The following is a 19626-nucleotide window of genomic DNA, read 5'->3' as shown; positions in this document are numbered from 1 at the left end:
CATCCCAGTCTACGCAGTATATTCGGATATTGTTGTAAAACCTTTGTCTGTTGTGTGTTTCCTTTTTAATTCCTGTCCTGCTGACTGCCTTTAATTTATAGTTCTCACTGGCTACTGCCACACTGAGCCTTTTGCTTAAGGTACAGACTTTAGGCACACCGCAACACCCCTGGTTTAATGAGGTAGCCCAGGACTTTCCATTTAGGTCTGTGGCAGAGCCTGTGATGTCAGTTTGATAGACTTGGCAAGCAGCTAATTGGTGAATCTGCAATTCTGAGTCATCTCTTGGTGGTGCTTCTGATTGGTGGAATCATTCAGATTCTTCCAGAAGAAAGGCGGGTCATGTGAATAGCTCCATTTTGTCCTGGATTCTGTGAGAAGACACAGGCAGGAAGGGGCTGGAAGACACTTTACCTCCCGGCCAGGCGATTTAATAGACTCCTATCCAGACCTGTGAAGGCACTCTTATCTGGAAGACTGCAGGCAGCAGTTAGATCAGTGAAGGGAATCTCTGGAGTGAAAGCCTGCGAGCATGTTCCCACCAGGTCTGTAATACATTAATTCTCTGTCTGAATGGTTGGGAAAAGCCCAATCGCTGCACAGAAATCAGACAAACAAAATGTCTGTGATTGTTCAGGTATAAATCTCCAGTAACATCGCAGGGAAATGGAGGCTCCATCGAGTGGGCAAAGGATAGAATTGCACTGACCTGAATCCCCTGTGTAAGACCCCATCCTGTGGTTGAAGGACAGAATTGCACCAACCCAAATCTCTTGTATAAACCCATTCCCCAGAGCGTTGCATTCGGAGAAGACCGGCACCTACAGATGCCACAACCGCAGCAGTGACGATTACTCTCAAACCTTTTCCTTTAATCCCAGTTATTTTAATTCTTCCCCTACTCCTTTACCGTGAGTGTTTTGTGTGTGTCTGGGTGGAGGATGGAACGGGGTTTTGGGAATAGGTAGACGAGTAGGCCATTGTTCTGTTATTTCCATTATATGTTCATCTTTTACTCGTTATAAATAAACAGTTTGTCAATGTTTTACTTATAAATCTGGTGCCTGTAACTCATTGGAGCAGTCAAGGTGTAAAGATCTTAGGAAAATACACAAATTGTTGGTTAATTCACTTATGTTGGGACTCCTGGGTCTGTGCGGCAGGAACTGTCTGGTGAGAAAAACGCACTTCTCTCTTTTGAGACGGACACCTGACACTGAAAAGCAGCAGAGTTTGTCCAAGTTGCTCAGGCTTTCTTGTTCCATCATCCCTGTGACCAATATATCATCCAAATAAACCGCCACATATGGCAAACCATGCAGAATGTTTTCCAGGACGCACTGGAAAATGGCGCAGGCCGATGATAAGTGCACTCATAAAGGCCCCCCCATGAGTATTTATGGTCACATTGTCTGGAATCAGGGTCAAAATCCACCTGAAAATAGATATGACCCATGTCAAGCTTCGTAAATTATTGACCTCCAGCCAATTTTGCATATTAGTCCTCGCTGCGTGGCATCAGATACTGCCCAATGGGGAAGCCCTATTTACTGTCAGTTTATAGTCACCACAAAGTTGAACAATTTTATCTTGTGTAAGGATGGGGACTACTTGTGCTGCCCAAATTTAAAGGTATTTCCCCAACAACTACCGTGGGTAGTGGATAGTGGATAGCACTGTGGCTTTACAGCACCAGGATCCCAGGTTCGATTCCCTGCTGGGTCACTGTCTGTGCGGAGTCTGCATGTTCTCCCCGTGTCTGCGTGGGTTTCCCCCGGGTGCTCCAGTTTCCTCACACTGTCCAAAGACGTGCGGATTAGGTGGATTGGCCATGACAAATTGCCTTTAGTGACCAAGGTAGGAGGGGTTATTGGGTTACGGGGATAAGGTGGAAGTGAGGGCTTAAGTGGGTCGGTGCAGACTCCATGGGCCGAATTGTCTCCTTCTGCACTGTATGTTCTATGTAACTCATACATGCTTCCAGTATTCATTACGAAAATCTGCTGCCAATCTAGGCGAAGGCATTGCAGCCAATCACGACCTAACAGACTAGGGCCTTCTCTTGTTATCACAATCAACAGCATTCACTTGGGCTTCTGGCGCAACGGTAGCGCGTCTGACTCCAGATCAGAAGGTTGAGCGTTCAAATCACATCAGGCTCCTGGTGATTTTCTGCAGCTGCATCCAGGAATTTCTCTCTGTGTGGGGATGTTCTCGAAATGATTCCATTCAAAAGCATAAGGCAAATTATCGGGGCAGCACAGTGGTTAGCACTGCTGCCTCACGGCGCTGAGGTCCCAGGTTCAATCCCAGCTCTGGGTCACTGTCCGTGTGGAGTTTGCACATTCTCCCTGTGTTTGCGTGGGTTTCACCCCCACAACCCAAAGATGTGCAGGGTAGGTGGATTGGCCACACTTAATTGGAAAAAATTAATTTGGGACTCTAAATTTTTTTTAAACAATCAACAGCATTCTTACAGATTGCTGTCCGTAAATTGGATACCTATCCAATCGGGATAGGTTGCCAGTCTTGCTTCCGTACCACGTAAAGTCAACAGTTGTTTGTTTTATTGTGACGTGTACCGAGGTACAGTGAAAAGTATTGTTCTGTGTACAGTCCAGACAGATCATTCCATATACAAAAAAAACATAGGACATAGATAGATAGAAGAGAGGAGGAGTAGGCCTTTTGGCTCTTTAAGCCTGCTCCGCCATTCATCACGATCATGGCTGATCATCCAACTCAATAGCCTAATCCTGCTTTCTCCCATTGATCCCATTCTCCCCAAGTGCTATATCCAGCCGCCTCTCGAATATATTCAATGTTTTATCATCAACTACTTCCTGTGGTAATGAATTCCACAGGCTCAACACTTTGTGTAAAGAAATGTCTCCTTATCTCTGTCCGAAATGGTTTACCCTGAATCCTCAGACTGTGACCCCTGGTTCTGGACACACCCATCATTGGTAACATCTTCCCTGCATCTATCCTGTCCAGTCCCATTAAAATTTTATAAGTCTCTATGAGATCCCCCCTCATTCTTCTGAACTCCAGCGAGACCAATCCCAACCTAGTCAATCTCTCCTCATATGACAGTCCCGCCCATCCCTGGAATCAGTCTGGTAAACCTTCGCTGCACTCCCTCGAGAGCAAGAACATTCTTCCTCAGAGAAGGAGACCAAAACTGCACACAATACTCCAGGTGTGGCCTCACCAAGGCCCTGTATAATTGCAGCAACACATCCTTGCTTCTATCCTCGAAACTTCTCGCAATGAAGGCCAACATGCCATTAGCCTTCTTTACCGCCTGTATGCTTACCTTCAGCGAATGGTGCACAAGGACACCCAGGTCCCGCTGCACACTCCCCTCTCCCAATTTACAACCATTCAGGTAGTAATCTGCCTTCCTGCTTTTGCTTCCAAAGTGAATAACCTCACACTTATACAAATTATACTGCATCTGCCATTAGAACATAGAACATAGAACGATACAGCGCAGTACAGGCCCTTCGGCCCACGATGTTGCACCAAAACAAAAGCCATCTAACCTACACTATGCCATTATCATCCATATGTTTATCCAATAAACTTTTAAATGCCCTCAATGTTGGCGAGTTCACTACTGTTGCAGGTAGGGCATTCCACGGCCTCACCACTCTTTGCGTAAAGAACCTACCTCTGACCTCTGTCCTATATCTATTACCCCTCAGTTTAAAGCTATGTCCCCTCGTGCCAGCCATTTCCATCCGCGGGAGAAGGCTCTCACTGTCCACCCTATCCAACCCCCTGATCATTTTGTATGCCTCTATTAAGTCTCCTCTTAACCTTCTTCTCTCCAACGAAAACAACCTCAAGTCCATCAGCCTTTCCTCATAAGATTTTCCCTCCATACCAGGCAACATCCTGGTAAATCTCCTCTGCACCCGCTCCAAAGCCTCCACGTCCTTCCTATAATGCGGTGACCAGAACTGTACGCAATACTCCAAATGCGGCCGTACCAGAGTTCTGTACAGCTGCAACATGACCTCCCGACTCCGGAACTCAATCCCTCTACCAATAAAGGCCAACACTCCAGAAGCCTTCTTCACAACCCTATCAACCTGGGTGGCAACTTTCAGGGATCTATGTACATGGACACCTAGATCCCTATGCTCATCCACACTTTCAAGAACTTTACCATTAGCCAAATATTCTGCATTCCTGTTATTCCTTCCAAAGTGAATCACCTCACACTTCTCTACATTAAACTCCATTTGCCACCTCTCAGCCCAGCTCTGCAGCTTATCTATATCCCTCTGTAACCTGCTACATCCTTCCACACTATCGACAACACCACCGACTTTAGTATCGTCTGCAAATTTACTCACCCACCCTTCTGCGCCTTCCTCTAGGTCATTGATAAAAATGACAAACAGCAACGGCCCCAGAACAGATCCTTGTGGTACTCCACTTGTGACTGTACTCCATTCTGAACATTTCCCATCAACCACCACCCTCTGTCTTCTTTCAGCTAGCCAATTTCTGATCCACATCTCTAAATCACCCTCAATACCCAGCCTCCGTATTTTTTGCAATAGCCTACCGTGGGGAACCTTATCAAACGCTTTGCTGAAATCCATATACACCACATCAACTGCTCTACCCTCGTCTACCTGTTCAGTCACCTTCTCAAAGAACTCTATAAGGTTTGTGAGGCATGACCTACCCTTCACAAAGCCATGTTGACTATCCTTGACCATAGAACATAGAACGATACAGCGCAGTACTGGTCCTTCAGCCCACGATGTTGCACCGAAACAAAAGCCATCTAACCTACACTATGCCATTATCATCCATATGTTTATCCAATAAACTTTTAAATGCCCTCAATGTTGGCGAGTTCACTACTGTTGCAGGTAGGGCATTCCACGGCCATTGGTTTGCCCACTCGCCAATCTGTCCAGATCATGCCGTCGGATCCCTGCATCCTCGTCACAATTCACCCTCCCATCTAACTTGGTATCATCTGCAAACTTGGGAGATGTTACATTTTGTTCCGTCATTCAAATCATTTATATTGTGAATAGCAGGGATCCCAGCACCGTAGTACCCCACTAGTATACACAATGTGAAATACACAATGTGAATACATAGACACAGGCATCGGGTGAAGCATTCGGAGTGTAGTACTACTCGGTAGAAAGGTGTGAAGAGATCAGTTCAGTCCATAATAGAGTCATTCAGGAGTCTGGTAACAGCTGGGAAGAAGCTGTTTTTGAATCTGTTAGTGCGTGTTCTCAGACTTCTGCACCTCCTGCCCGATGGAAGAGGGTTGGAAGAGAGAACAACCGGGAAGGAAGAGTCTTTGATTATGCTGCCTGCTTTCCCAAGGCAGCGAGAGGTGTAGATAGAGTCAATGGATGGGAGGCAGGTTTGTGTGTAGACTGGGCTGTGTTCACGATACTCTGTAGTTTCTTACGGTCTTGGGCCAAGCAGGTGCCATACCAAGCTGTAATGCGGCCGGATAGGATGTTTTCTTTATCTTTTAGAAAATATTTTATTTTTAACATTTTAAACAGAGAGATCCAACACAGGCAAAAAACCCATAGTGGCACCCCCAACTCCCCCCATGCCTAAACCCTAACTACCCATACGTTAGATTCCCTGCCCTTATTCGTCACTTCCATGCCTCCCCTTTTCACCCCCCACCCCTCCTGACGGTCAATTTTCCTTGAAGAACTCGATGAATGGCTGCCACCTCCAAGCGACCCACTGTAGTTAACCCCTCAAGGCAAACGTAATTATCTCTAGCCTAAGAAACCCTGTCATGTCACTGACCCAAACCCCCGACTTTGGAGGCTCTGAGCCCCTCTATCCCAGCAAAATCCATCTCCGGGCCACCAGGGAGGCAAAGGCCAAATCGTCGGCCTCTCTCTCCCCCTGGGCTCCCGGGTCTTTCGACACTCCAAATATTGCCATCTCTGGACTCAGAGTCACAGTTCCTTCCAGGACCTCTGATATGACATCTGAAAATCCCTGCCAAAATCTCCTCAGCCTCGGACACGCCCAAAACATATGTACATGGTGAAATGAATGAAATGAAAATTTCTTATTGTCACAAGTACGCTTTAAATGAAGTTACTGTGAAAAGCCCCTACTCGCCACATTCCGGCGCCTGTTTGGGGAGACTGCTACGGGAATTGAACCGTGCTGCTGGCCTGCCTTGGTCTGCTTTAAAAGCCAGTGATTTAGCCCAGTGCTAAACCAGCCCCGCTGGGGGTTCGCAGGACTTCCCCCACACCACCCACACCTGCCCTCCACCTCCTCAAAAAACTACTCATCCGGGCCATAGTCATACGAGCCCTGTGGACCACCTTGAACTGGATCAGGCTAAGCCTGGCACACGATGAGGATGCATTAACACTCCTCAGGGCCTTCTCCCATAACCAGACTTTCAACTCTCCTCCCAGTTCTTCCTCCCACTTCTTCTTCACCTCCTCAATTGGGACCCCTTCCCACTCCATCAGTTCCTTATATATTTCCGAGACCCTCCCCTCCCCAACCCGTTTCAGACAACACCTTATCCTGTAGAGATCCCCAAATCTCTCAATTAGATAGGATGCTTTCTATGGTGCATCTGTAAAAGTTGGTAAGTGTCAGTGTGGACATGCCAAATTTCCTTAGTTTCCTGAGGAAGTATTGGCGCTATTGTGCTTTCTTGGTGGTAGTGTCGGCATGGGTGGACCAGGACAGATTGTTGGTGATATGCACACCTATGAATTTGAAGGTGTCAACCATCTCCACCTTGGCACCATTGCTTCAGACAGAGGTGTGTACGATACTTCGCTTCCTGAAGTCAATGGCCAGCTCTTCAGTTTTGCTGACATTGAAGGAGAGATTGTTGTTGTTACACCACTTCACTAGGTTCTTTATTACCCTCCTGTACTTTGACTCATCGCTGTTCAAGATCCGACCCACTACGGTCGTATCATCAGCAAACTCCTGACTGTACTCTTGACTGAATTTTAAAAAATGTTTGTTTCCCTATAAACGAGACTGCGGCTCCCGTATCGAATTCCATTAGGAGTGGGTGACCATTTACCTGAACGGTGATCCGAATGCGGACAACTTTAGGTGCCATAATGCAGTTCAGCTGCATGCATTCCTCGTTGGGCTGTTCCAAATAAAAAGTACGAGCTCTGGGTTGACGCCTACCTCGGATGGGACAGCGGGTTTGTTGGCCGTCCTGTGGCTTTCGCTCCCCACAATTTCTCTGACCGCACGCCCCACATCATCTGGGGTCTCACTCCATGGATTCAGTGGACGTATTTGGCCTAGTCAATACGGCCCTAGATCCGCGGCCCTCGCCTCAGCGGTGTTCACCCCAAGGCGGGGATCTGGGGATTCTTAATCTGGGGGGCACTGAATGCCAGAAGGGGGTGCGTCCCACACTGTTCACTTCCATCCTTTGGAGTTCCTGTGCTCCCTTTTCTGCACTTTCTATTGAGAGTGAAATTTCTACGGCCTTCTTAAAGCCTAATAATGGCTTGGCTAGTAATGTTCGTTGGGTTGCCATACTGTTCACTCCACAAACCAAACATTCATTTGGCATCTCAGGAAGGGATGGGCCATAATCACAAAATTCAGCTTGTTCGCAAACGCATTGAGAACTCGGTGCCAGACACCCCGGTTGTCCTCTCAGCCATGTTAAACCAGCAACGTTACATGATGACCGACAGCTTAGGGTCATAATGATTTGCCACTCACTACCAATTCTTCAACAGTCTTGGGAGTCCGAGACTGCGGGGTATGTGAGGCTTTTTATTACGCTGAAGGTGGGGCTCCACAGGCAGTCAAAAGTATCATCACCACTTCTAGCGTTATCCCTGAAAAAGTAGCACATATGCGCTGCGTATTGTGTTCAATCTTCCATGCTACCATCGAACACATCAAGTCTCCCAAAAAGCGGCATTTTGAAATCCATGCAAACTTTATTCCGGATGTGCGATAGGAGATGACTGTCTTTCAACAGTTAGCAGTGCCAACTGTAGCTCCACTTTTATCCCCGTCGCCAAATTAGTGGCCACAGAAAAGTCCAAAATAAGAGGCGTAAAGTAACTTATTTCATTACAAAGTAAATTACATACACAGTACACTTCAGGTTCCAGCCAGGACTACTCCTACTTGGCTCCCATCTGGGCCGGACTATAGTCCATTACTCCACTGATGAGCCTACGGGAAAGCTTGTATTGTATGAGGTTCACGGGAAGGCTAATTGGTCCCAGTGGGCCATAAATCTTCCATCCGTATCCAGTCTGGTCTACATGTGACTCCAGATTCACAGCAATGTGGTTGACTCGTAACTACCCACTGAAATGGCCTAGCAAGCCAGTCAGTTCAAGGGGAATTAGGGATAGGCAATAAATGCTGGCCCAGCCACATGCTATAAACAAAAACATTTCAAAAGCAAGATTATAGAGTTTGCAGAGCCAATGGAGCTATACCCCTACCCTTAGAAGAAGACAGAGCTTTTAGGAGGGCAGAAGAACAATGAGTAAGTCAGAAAGAAGGAGCCTCTACAAAAGAAAGTGTGCATAAGAGAGGGCACACAAGATATCGTTATATCAGAGTATATTAAACAGTCATATACAAAACGTTACACATAGCAATCACACCCTGGAATACAGTGAGTCAGCCCATTCAGTCCATGTTGGTGTTTATCCTCCACATGGCCAAATGCATCTAACTCCATTTACCCACTTTGTTACTATATTCTTTCAACCCCCTTGTCCTTCATCCAGCAAACCAATCAAACCTTGAATAATACATTTTCTGTCTCAAGCAACAACTCTGGAAGTAATTTCCTCACAATTCTCTCCATGAGGAAATTTTGCTTGCTCTCCGAGATCTCTTGCCTTTCTCATTCTAGACACCTCAACTACTGGCATCTTAGAGCCTTGATTTATTTTCTTTCAGAACACTTCTATCAAAATGACTTATAATCTTCATTGTTCTAATGAATAAAAGACCAAACTTCTCAAGTCTTTCATCAAATAAATAACCTTTTATTGTCACAAGTATGAAGTTACTGTGAAAAGCCCCTAGTCGCCACATTCCAGCGCCTGTTCGGGTAAGCTGGTATGGGAATTGAACCCACGCTGCTGGCCTTGTTCTGCATTACAAACCAGCTATCTAGCCCACTGAGCTAAACCAGCTTCTCATCACAGGGATGAGCAATAAATACTGGCCTAGTCAGCAATGCCCACATGAACAAATTAAAAATAATTATATTTCCTCATACCAGAAGGCATTCCACTGAGTCTGCATTATAACTGGCTAAAGTCACAAAATCCTTCCTAGTGCAGTGAGCAGTACTACACACAATGCTCGGAGATCTCATTATAGCTCTATGTCCCTTTTGCCTTTTATATTCTATATGACTAGACAAAACCCAGTTTTCTTTACAGCCTCATTAACCCAAGGTGTTTTTCACAGTAACTTCATTACAGTGTCAATGTAAGCCTAGTTGTGACACTAATAAAGATTATTATTAACGTCCTGTGAACCTGTGCCTGTACCCACTTAATTATGCTCCTCCACAACACACAGCTTTCTTCCATTCAGAGTTTAATTACTGTTGTGTTTTTTAAAAATACATCATTTCACATTTTCTGACATACCTACCGCTTAGCCCTCTCTCTCTCTCCTTCCTAACTTGTGTAATTATACTGACAGGTGACTTAACCTGCGACCAATATTTCTATTATTTCAGTAGTGATGGTCTAAAGAGCACATTCGCTCGCAATGAGAGTAGGATTTATTCATTTATAATAATTTTTATTCAAGGTTTTCATAAAATATCAATAACAAAATGAGAAAGGAACCCAACAGGGTTAAGTACAAAACACAATCTAGAAAAGCAACCCCCCCCCGTATATAAATAATAAATTAACATTAACACCCCAACTTAACACAACAGGTATATACACCCCCTCAGACCCTTCAGTGTAAATAACAAAAACAATAATAAAGTAAACCCCCCCGCCCCCCCGAGCTGCTGCTGCCATTGACCAATGTCTATCGTTCTGCCAGGAGAGAGTAGGATTTATTGACATGCAATAGGGAAAGAATTCACACTAAAGTCAGAAGGACATAAATCCAACTATTGTGATACTGAGCGTTTATATAAAGATGTCCCAGTTATTCTATACGTTACAAATTGAAGTTCAACAGATTTAGATTTCAATCCCAACATAGTTGGCTGAATAGCAAACAAATTGCAGCAAGGTGAGCAGAACAAAACACAAAAGTGGGCCTTACTTGTACCATCGCCTGCCTCGGAGACATCATACATTGGTGTTTGTGCTCCCCAGCTTTCAGACATATTTCTGGCATCAAGCTTCTGCAATGCTTTCAGAATAGGAGGAATAGGTTCCTCCATATCATTTGAAGGGTCTTGTTGACTGCAGGGGCGATCCTTCTCTGGGGGCGAATAGAACCTAATCAAATCAGCAAGAGAAAAGGATTTATTTCTCAGAACCATCTGTGGTTCTGCAAGCCTTCTGCTCTATTTGGAAAGTTAAAACTAACATTAATATCTTAACCTTTATTTTAAATTTGTTCAATAATACTTATGCCGCAAGCCAAGGTTTCTAGACAGAGTTTCCTGGAGCGAGTGCAATAATTGAGAACAAAGGGCAAGAAAAAAAGTTTAATTGACTGCAGCCAAACAGCTTAGTTCCCATCATACAAATATTAAAATGTTTAAGTGTATGTGCACTTTGTTGACTTATTGCCTGTATAAATTCCTAATTCCACATTTATAACAGAAACTGCGAGTGTAAATTTGTCCCCACTCCCCCCATATGCAATCAACTAGTGCAGAATAAAGTTTTACATCAGATTTGCAACATTTCAACTATCTTACATTTGCATAATCAAATTACATGATTAACTGTCATAAGATATAATCTACTTCTGTTCATGGCACCAAGGGCAATTCACTTTTGACTTTATCACTTCTGTATTATGAATGTTGTAGAACGACTTCCGGTTGCGGCTCGCACGATTCGGCAGCTCCCGCTATCACGGACTTTCGGGCTCTTTAGGGGAGCCCCAACGGGAATTTATTTGAAGACGACCCATGGGGAAGGGAAGAGCGAGGTCCCTCTTCACCTTTTATGGACCGGACCAGAAGTGAAATGGCCAAAAAAGCGGCATTGGAGCAGCGGGAGAAGTGAGGGAAGAAAAGCAAAATGGCAGCGGCCGGGGACAAAGCGAAATGCGGGCCGGAGCTGCAGGAGTTCATCAAGCGCTGCTTCGAGGAGCTGCGGAAGGAGATGCTGGCGCCTATGCTGTCGGCGATTGAAGGACTAGGGATGACCCAGAAGGCCCACGAGGTAACGATCCAGGAGGTGCGAAAAGAGTCAGTGAGAATGAGGATGAGATCTTGGGCCTGGCGGTGAGAGTGGAGGAGCACGAGGCGCTGCACAAGAGGTGGGCGGGAAGATTCGAAGACCTGGAGAATAGGTCGAGGAGAAAGAACCTGCGGATCCTGGGTCTCCCTGAAGGAGTGGAGGGGACCGATGCCGGGGCATATGTGAGCACGATGCTCGAGGCGATGATGGGCGCGGAGGCCCCTTCGAGGCCGCTGGAGCTGGATGGGGCACACCGAGTGCTGGCGAGGAGGCCCAAGGCTAACGAGCCGCCAAGGGCGATTGTGGTGAGGTTTCACCGGTTCACGGACAGAGAGAGGGTCTTGAAATGGGCCAAGAAGGAGCGGAGCAGCAGGTGGGACAATGCGGATATCCGAATATACCCAGACTGGAGCACGGAGGTTGCAAAGAGGAGAGCGGGTTTCAACCGGGCCAAGGCGGTGTTGCACCGGAAAGGAGTGAGATTCGGAATGCTGCAGCCAGGGCGATTGTGGGTCACATACAAGGATCAGCACCATTATTTCGAAACGCCTGAAGAGGCGTGGACCTTTATTCAAACCGAAAAGTTGGACTCAAACTGAGGGTTTGTGAGGGTGGGGGGGGGTTGTTTGATGGTTGTTGTATATAGGGGTTAATCACGCGCAGGAAATGTTACACGGGCTGGGGGAGAGAGGGGGATGACGATGGGGGAAAAGAGACAAGGCCACGACAGGAGCTGCGCCAGAAGGGGCGGGGTAGGCTTAGGAAAGCGCGGGGTTCTTCCCGCGCTAGGGAAGAAAGGCGGGAGGGGGAATGGAGGAACGCACACCGATTGGGAGACCCCCACACGGGGAGGTCAATGGGACGGCGGGAGAAGCCGGGGTCAGCAGGTGTCAGCTGACTTACGGGAGTGATATGGGGGGGGGGGGGGGGGAGTAAAAAAGCTAAACACGGGTCTAGCGGGGGGGGGGGGGTTTGCTGCTGCACTGGCCAAAGGGGAATGGGACACAGAAGAGGTGGTCGGGGTGGGGGTCTCCCGGCTGGGGGACTGGAGGGTGAGGGCGGCGCAGACACGGGACTGGCCTAGAAAAGGAGATGCCTGAATAGGCCGGCGAAGAGGGCCCGAGTGTTCGCGCACTTAAAGGGACTGAAGGCAGACGTGGTCATGCTCCAAGAGACACATGTGAAGGTGGCGGACCAGGTCAGGTTAAGAAAGGGATGGGTAGGACAGGTATTCCATTCGGGGCTGGACGCGAAGAATAGAGGGGTGGCAATACTGGTGGGGAAGCGGGTGTCGTTTGAGGCCAAGAATATCGTAGTGGACAACGGAGGGCGATATGTGATGGTGAACGGTAAATTGCAGGGGACGTGGGTCGTATTGGTAAATGTATACGCCACGAACTGGGATGATGCTGGATTCATGAAGCGCATGTTGGAGCGCATTCCGGACCTGGAGGTAGGAGGCCGGATAATGGGTGGGGATTTCAATATGGTGTTGGACCCAGCACTGGACCGCTCCAGATCGAGGACAGGAAAGAGGCCGGCGGCGGCAAAGGTGCTTCGGGGGTTTATGGATCAGATGGGGGGAGTGGACCCGTGGAGGTTTGCCAGGCCGCAGGCCAGGGAATTTTCTTTTTTCTCCCACGTGCACAAAGCCTACTCCCGGATAGATTTTTTTGTTCTGGGCAGGGCGCTGATCCCGAAAGTGGAGGGAACGGAGTATTCGGCCATAGCCGTTTCAGATCACGCCCCGCACTGGGTGGAACTGGAGTTGGGAGAGGAGAGGGACCAACGCCCGTTGTGGTGGTTGGATGTGGGACTGCTGGCAGATGAGGTGGTGTGTGGGAGGGTGAGGGGGTGCATCGAAAAGTACTTGGAGGCCAACGACAATAGGGAGGTGTGGGTGGGGGTGGTGTGGGAGGCGCTGAAGGCGGTGATCAGGGGAGATCTAATCTCCATTAGGGCTCATAGGGAGAAGATAGAGGGCATGGAAAGGGAGAGGTTAGTGGGGGAGATTTTAAGAGTGGACAGGAGATACGCAGAGGCCCCTGAGGAGGGATTACTTGGGGAAAGGCGACGTCTCCAGACGGAGTTTGATCTGTTGACCACAGGGAAGGCAGAGGCACAGTGGAAGAAGGCGCAGGGGGCGATCTACGAGTATGGGGAGAAGGCGAGTCGGATGCTGGCACACCAGCTCCGTAAGAGGATGGCAGCGAGGAAATAGGGGGAGTCAAGGATGGAAGGGGAGCCATGGTGCGGAGTGCGACGAAAATAAACGAGGCATTCAAGGCCTTCTATGAGGAGCTGTACAGATCCCAGCCCCCAGCGGGGGAAGAGGGGATGAGACGATTCCTAGACCAATTGAGATTCCCGAGGGTGGAGGAGCAAGAGGTGACTGGTTTGGGGGCACCAATTGGGTTGGAGGAGCTGAGCAAGGGTTTGGGGAGTATGCAGGCAGGGAAGGCCCCGGGACCGGACGGGTTCCCGGTGGAGTTCTACAGGAAGTACGTAGACCTGTTGGCCCCGCTACTAGGGAGGGCCTTTAATGAGGCAAGGGACCCTGCCCCCGACAATGTCGGAGGCGATGATTTCTTTGATCCTAAAGCGGGACAAGCAATGTGGATCGTACAGGCCGATCTCGCTCCTCAACGTGGATGCTAAGTTGCTGGCAAAAGTGCTGGCTACGAGGATCGAGGACTGTGTCCCGGGGGTGATTCACGAGGACCAGACGGGATTTGTAAAGGGCAGGCAACTAAACACCAATGTGCGGCGGCTCTTAAACGTGATAATGATGCCATCGGTGGCGGGAGAGGCGGAGATAGTGGCAGCTATGGACGCGGAGAAGGCCTTTGACCGAGTAGAGTGGGAGTACCTCTGGGAAGTGCTGCGTAGGTTTGGGTTCGGGGGAGGGTTTATTAGGTGGGTTAAGCTCCTTTACAGAGCCCCGGTGGCGAGTGTGGTGACGAATCGGCGGAGGTCGGAGTATTTTTGGCTGTAACGAGGGACGAGGCAGGGGTGCCCCCTGTCCCTCCCTGTTGTTTGCATTGGCGATTGAACCCGTGGCCATATCATTGAGGGAGTCTAGGAAATGGAGGGGGTAGGTCCGAGGGGGAGAAGAGCATCGAGTGTCGCTTTATGCGGATGACCTGTTGCTGTATGTGGCGGATCCAGTGGAGGGGATGGTGGAGGTCATGCAGACTCTAAGGGAGTTTGGGGATTTTTCGGGCTATGAGCTCAATGTAGGGAAGAGTGAGCTTTTTGTATTACAGGCGGGGGACCAAGAAAGAGAGATAGGGGACCTACCGCTGAGGAGGGCGGAGGGGAGCTTTCGGTACCTGGGGATCCAGATAGCCAGGAGTTGGGGGGCCCTACATAAACTGAATCAGACGAGGTTGGTGGAGCAGATGGAGTACTTCAAAAGATGGGACATATTACCGCTCTCGCTGGCGGGTAGAGTGCAGTCGGTCAAAATGGTGGTCCTTCCAAGGTTTCTTTTTGTGTTTCAGTGCCTTCCCATCGTGATCACTAAGGCGTTTTTTAAGAGAGTAGGCAGGAGTATTATGGGGTTTGTGTGGGCGAATAGGACCCCGAGGTTAAGGAGAGGGTTTCTGGAACGCAGTAGGGACCGAGGAGGGTTGGCGCTGCCGAACCTAGGGAGCTACTACTGGGCAGCAAATGTGGCGATGATCCGTAAGTGGGTGATGGAGGGAGAGGGGGCGGCATGGAAGAGGTTGGAGATGGCGTCCTGTAAAGGAACGAGCCTGGGGGCACTGGTGACGGCACCACTGCCGCTCTCGCTGTCAAAGTATACCACGAGTCCAGTAGTGGCGGCAACGCTAAAGATCTGGGGCCAGTGGAGACGGCACAGGGGTGCAATGGGAGCCTCGGTGTGGTCCCCGATCAGGGGTAATCACCGGTTTGTCCGGGGGAGGATGGACGGGGGGTTTCAGAGCTGGCATCTGGCGGGGATTAAAAGAATGGGGGACCTGTTCATTGATGGGACGTTTGCGAGCCTAGGGGCACTAGAGGAGAAGTTTGAGTTACCCCCGGGAAATGCTTTTAGATACATGCAGGTGAGGGCGTTTGTGAGGCGGCAGGTGAGGGAATTCCCGTTGCTCCCGGCACAGGAAATTCAAGACAGGGTGATCTCGGGTGTATGGGTCGGGGAGGGCAAGGTGTTGGCAATATACCAGGAGACGAAAGAAGAGGGGGAAGCATTGGTAGAGGAGCTGAAGGGTAAATGGGAGGAGGAGCTGGGGGAGGAGATTGAGGAGGGGTTATAGGCTGACGCCCTAGGTAGGGTTAATTCCTCCTCCTCGTGTGCCAGGCTCAGCCTGATACAATTTAAGGTGGTTCACAGAGCGCACTTGACGGGGGCGAGGTTGAGTATGTTCTTTGGGGTAGAGGACAGATGTGGAAGGTGCTCAGGGAGTCCGGCGAACCATGTCCATATGTTTTGGTCATGCCCGGCACTGGAGGGGTTCTGGAGAGGAGTGGCGGGAATAATATCTCAGGTGGTGAAGGTCCGGGTCAAGCTAAACTGGGGGCTAGCAATATTTGGAATAGTGGACGAGCCGGGAGTGCAGGAGGCGAAAGAGGCCGGTATTCTGGCTTTTGCGTCCCTCGTAGCCCGGCGAAGGATCTTGCTAATGTGGAAGGAGGCGAAGCCCCCCAGCGTGGAGGCCTGGATAAACGGCATGGCTGGGTTCATTAAGTTGGAGAGAATTAAGTTCGCCTTGAGAGGGTCTGCGCAGGGGTTCTACAGGTGGTGGCAACCGTTCCTAGACTATCTTGCGGAGCGTTAGAGGAAGGTCGGTCAGCAGCAGCAACCCAAGGGGGCGGGGGGGGGGGGGGGGGGGGGGAGATGTCCTGTGAAGGGGGTGGGAAGGGGGGTTTGCTTAGGGGGTGTTTGAGTAAGAGAACACATGAAAGATTTGGGAAACTGGCATGTATGGGAGGGAGCCAGTGTACAAAGCTCCGTAACATATCGTTTTACCATGTATTTATCTTGCTATGTGCGTTTTCTTTCTATTTTGTTACGAGGGGGGGGTTTATTGTGTGTAAGGGTGAAAAATTGTGTTAAAAAACTTTAATAAATATATATATTTTTTTAATGAATGTTGTGGAACAGAAATCATGTCCAATGGATCCACTGTATATTTGATGCAACACAAGGAGTCATTTTTGGCAATGAATAACCCAATGAGAGTAGTAGGTTTCTCTGAAGGGTGGGGTAAAAATTGAGTGCCTTCTTTGTGCCAAGTCACAATGTGCTTTACAAGCTGCCAAATCTCATTCCATTGCAATATCTAGTTCTGCAAACTTCAATTCTAAAACATAAACTTGCTGCAATTTGTTTTGTTCAATTTTTACAACATAAAACTTTGAAATGATACTAGTCGGCAAAAAGATGATTTAGTCAAGGTTGGTGTAAAAACGTAGCCATGATGTGGAGATGCCGGCGTTGGACTGGGGTGGGCACAGTAAGAAGTCTTACAACACCAGGTTAAAGTCCAACAGATTTGTTTCAAACACTAGCTTTCGGAGCACTGCTCCTTCCTCAGGTGAATCCTTCACCTGAGGAAGGAGCAGTACTCCGAAAGCTAGTGTTTAAAACAAACCTGTTGGACTTTAATTTGGTGTTGTAAGACTTCTTACTATATTTAAAACGGGCAGCACGGTGGCACAGTGGTTCTCGCTGCTGCCTCACAGCGCCATGGACTCATGTTCAATTCCGACCTTGGGTGACTGTGTGGAGTTTACACGTTCTCCCCGTGTCTGCGTGGGTTTCCTCCGGGTGCTCCAGTTTCCTCACAGCCCAAAGATGTGCGGGATAGGTGGATTGGCCATGCTAAATTGCTCCTTAGTGTCCAAAAGGTTAGGTGGGGTTACTGGGACAGGATGGGGGAGTGAGACTCGGTGGGGTGTTCTTTCAGAGGGTCGGTGCAGACCTGACGGGCTAAATGGCCTCCTGCACTGTAGTGATTCTATGAAAACAAAAACTACTGCACATCTGCTTGCAAGATATCCTGAATAGCTGTTGTTGTTTCTATAAATGCTACCTTCATTAATCAGTTATTTTCAAGGAACTGGTCCAGGTTACCAGTGATAGTAAAACAGCTTGGTTCAGGTTGACAGATCAGTATGCATCAATGCTGTGAACCTTTTGAGGATTGGGCTGAATGGATTGGATTGGATTGGATTTGTTTATTGTCACGTGTACCGAGGTACAGTGAAAAGTATTTTTCTGCGAGCAGCTCAACAGATCATTAAATACATGGGAAGAAAAGGGAAGAAAAGAAAATACATAATAGGGCAACACAACATATACGATGTAAATTGAATGTCACTGCTTTCCCATCCAAGATAGACCTTGAATTTACACTATAAGGATGGCAAGTAAAATCCCAAATTAGTGGAATCCACAAGTCTTTTAATGGACATAATATGAAATGATAATAAAATGATACAGTAATATACCATACCACATTTTAAAATATTCTTTGGGCTAAATGTCAACAGCACAAAGTTAAAAGAATGACTGGCAGAAGAATGTTTTGCTAACCTTCTGGGCTGCAGAGGAGTCTCCCCAAATTCACTGCTCGGAGCATTGTCGTTACTTTCTAAGGGTTGTCCTGTGAATATAGAGTGATCAGAACCCGGGGTCAGCCACTTGCGTCTTGCAACATCATCAGGAGGAGCTTTTGTTAGAGTCTGATGTTCATCAGGATGATAGAAAAGGCTGTTTTGGTAACATATTAATAGAATAATTCAGGGAAGCCACAAAAACAGAAAACTAAATCAAAATAACTATGATCAGACAATTTTTGCAATTCATATTTTCAATTAGGACTTGTTCACTTAAGTTCTTTAATGGGGGCATAAACAGAAGTTATTCTCCCTATAATCACTGGCAGCAAAAATAACTTGATCTTTAAGAAGTCTGAATGTGGAGAACTGTCTAACTCAAGTTACATTTTAAATTTTCACATTCAGAATATAGGAACTTAGGTGTGCATCACAAGAGAAATTGTTTCAAACGGATACACGCTTTCTTTTCGGTCCTAAATTAACAAAAGAAGGCCTCAGTTTCATAGTTTTCAAACTGAGAAGAATCATACATGGGAGAATTTTACTGGAAGCACCACGAACCAGGACTTAATTCTGTTGATAGAAGTCAACATTTGCTGTAGATTTCAACTCTGAAGAGGGGAATGAGAACCAATGCAAGGAGTTGGGAGGAGGGGGAAATCAAGGACAACAACAAAAGAAAGAAAGGGGAATAAGAGAAATGATAGGCAGAGAAATCAAGGGCCAGATTCAAATAGGGCCACAGTGAGAAATAGTGGGAACGGGACAGGGAATGTTAAAGACAAGCCTCAAGGCTTTGTGCCTTAATGCATGCAGCATTCGCAATAAAGTGGATAAATTAATCACGCAATTTATGATAAATAAATTATCATAAACGGGTATGATATCGTCGGAATTACGGAGGCATGGCTGCAGGCTGACCCAGGGTTGAGAGCAGAACCCTGGGGAGTATTCAGTATTTAGGAAGGCAGTGGTATTGCATTGCTGGTTAAAGAGGAAATTAATGATATAGTGATGAAAGGTATTAGCTTCAACAATGTAGAATCTGTATGGGTAGAGCTGGGAAAAGGCAAGGGACAAAAATATTAGTAGGGGTTGAATACAGACCCCCAAACTGTAGAGGTGATTTGGAAATGAAATTAAGCAGGAAATTAGAGACATATGCAATAAAGGAACATCTGTAATTATGGCTGATTTTAATCTGCATATAATAATAATCCTTATTGTCACAAGTAGGTTTACATTAACACTACAATGAAGTTACCCTGAAAATCCCCTAGTCGCCACATTCCGGCGCCTGTTCGGGTACACAGAGGGAGAATTCAGAATGTCCAATTCACCTAACAGGACGTCTTTTGGGACGTGTGGGAGGAAACCGGAGCACCCGGGAGGAAACCCACAGACACTGGGAGAACGTGCAGACTCCTCACAGACAGTGACCCAAGCCGGGAATTGAACCTGGGACCCAGGCGCTGTGAAGCCACAGTGCGAACCACTGTGCTGCCCGTATAGATAAATTAGTCTCAATACCACATCGAGGAGGAATTCTTGGAGTGTATTCGGGATGGTTTTCTGGACCAATACTTTAAGGGACCAACTGGAGAACAGGCCATCCTAGATTGGGGACTGTGTAATGAGAACG

The 19626-nt window shown here is 47.7% G+C and overlaps 1 protein-coding gene across 6 annotated transcripts in view; it reads right to left on the bottom strand.

Moving 5' to 3' along the window:
- Positions 1-19626, bottom strand: part of LOC140428264 (M-phase phosphoprotein 9) — a 266696-nt gene that overhangs the window by 68930 nt on the left and 178140 nt on the right. For all 6 annotated transcript variants that reach the window (XM_072514583.1, XM_072514911.1, XM_072514834.1 and 3 more), the window contains exons 17-18: positions 17959-18135; positions 10300-10478 (exon numbers count right to left, since the gene is read on the bottom strand). In XM_072514583.1, the coding sequence (XP_072370684.1) occupies positions 10300-10478; positions 17959-18135 (356 nt within the window). The remainder of the gene's footprint in view (positions 1-10299; positions 10479-17958; positions 18136-19626) is intronic.

This window comes from Scyliorhinus torazame, chromosome 1 (assembly GCF_047496885.1).
Source record: "Scyliorhinus torazame isolate Kashiwa2021f chromosome 1, sScyTor2.1, whole genome shotgun sequence".
NCBI classification, from domain to species: Eukaryota; Metazoa; Chordata; class Chondrichthyes; order Carcharhiniformes; family Scyliorhinidae; genus Scyliorhinus; species Scyliorhinus torazame.
Note: the sequence above shows the minus strand (reverse complement) of the source record. Positions and strands in the feature narration are given on the sequence as shown.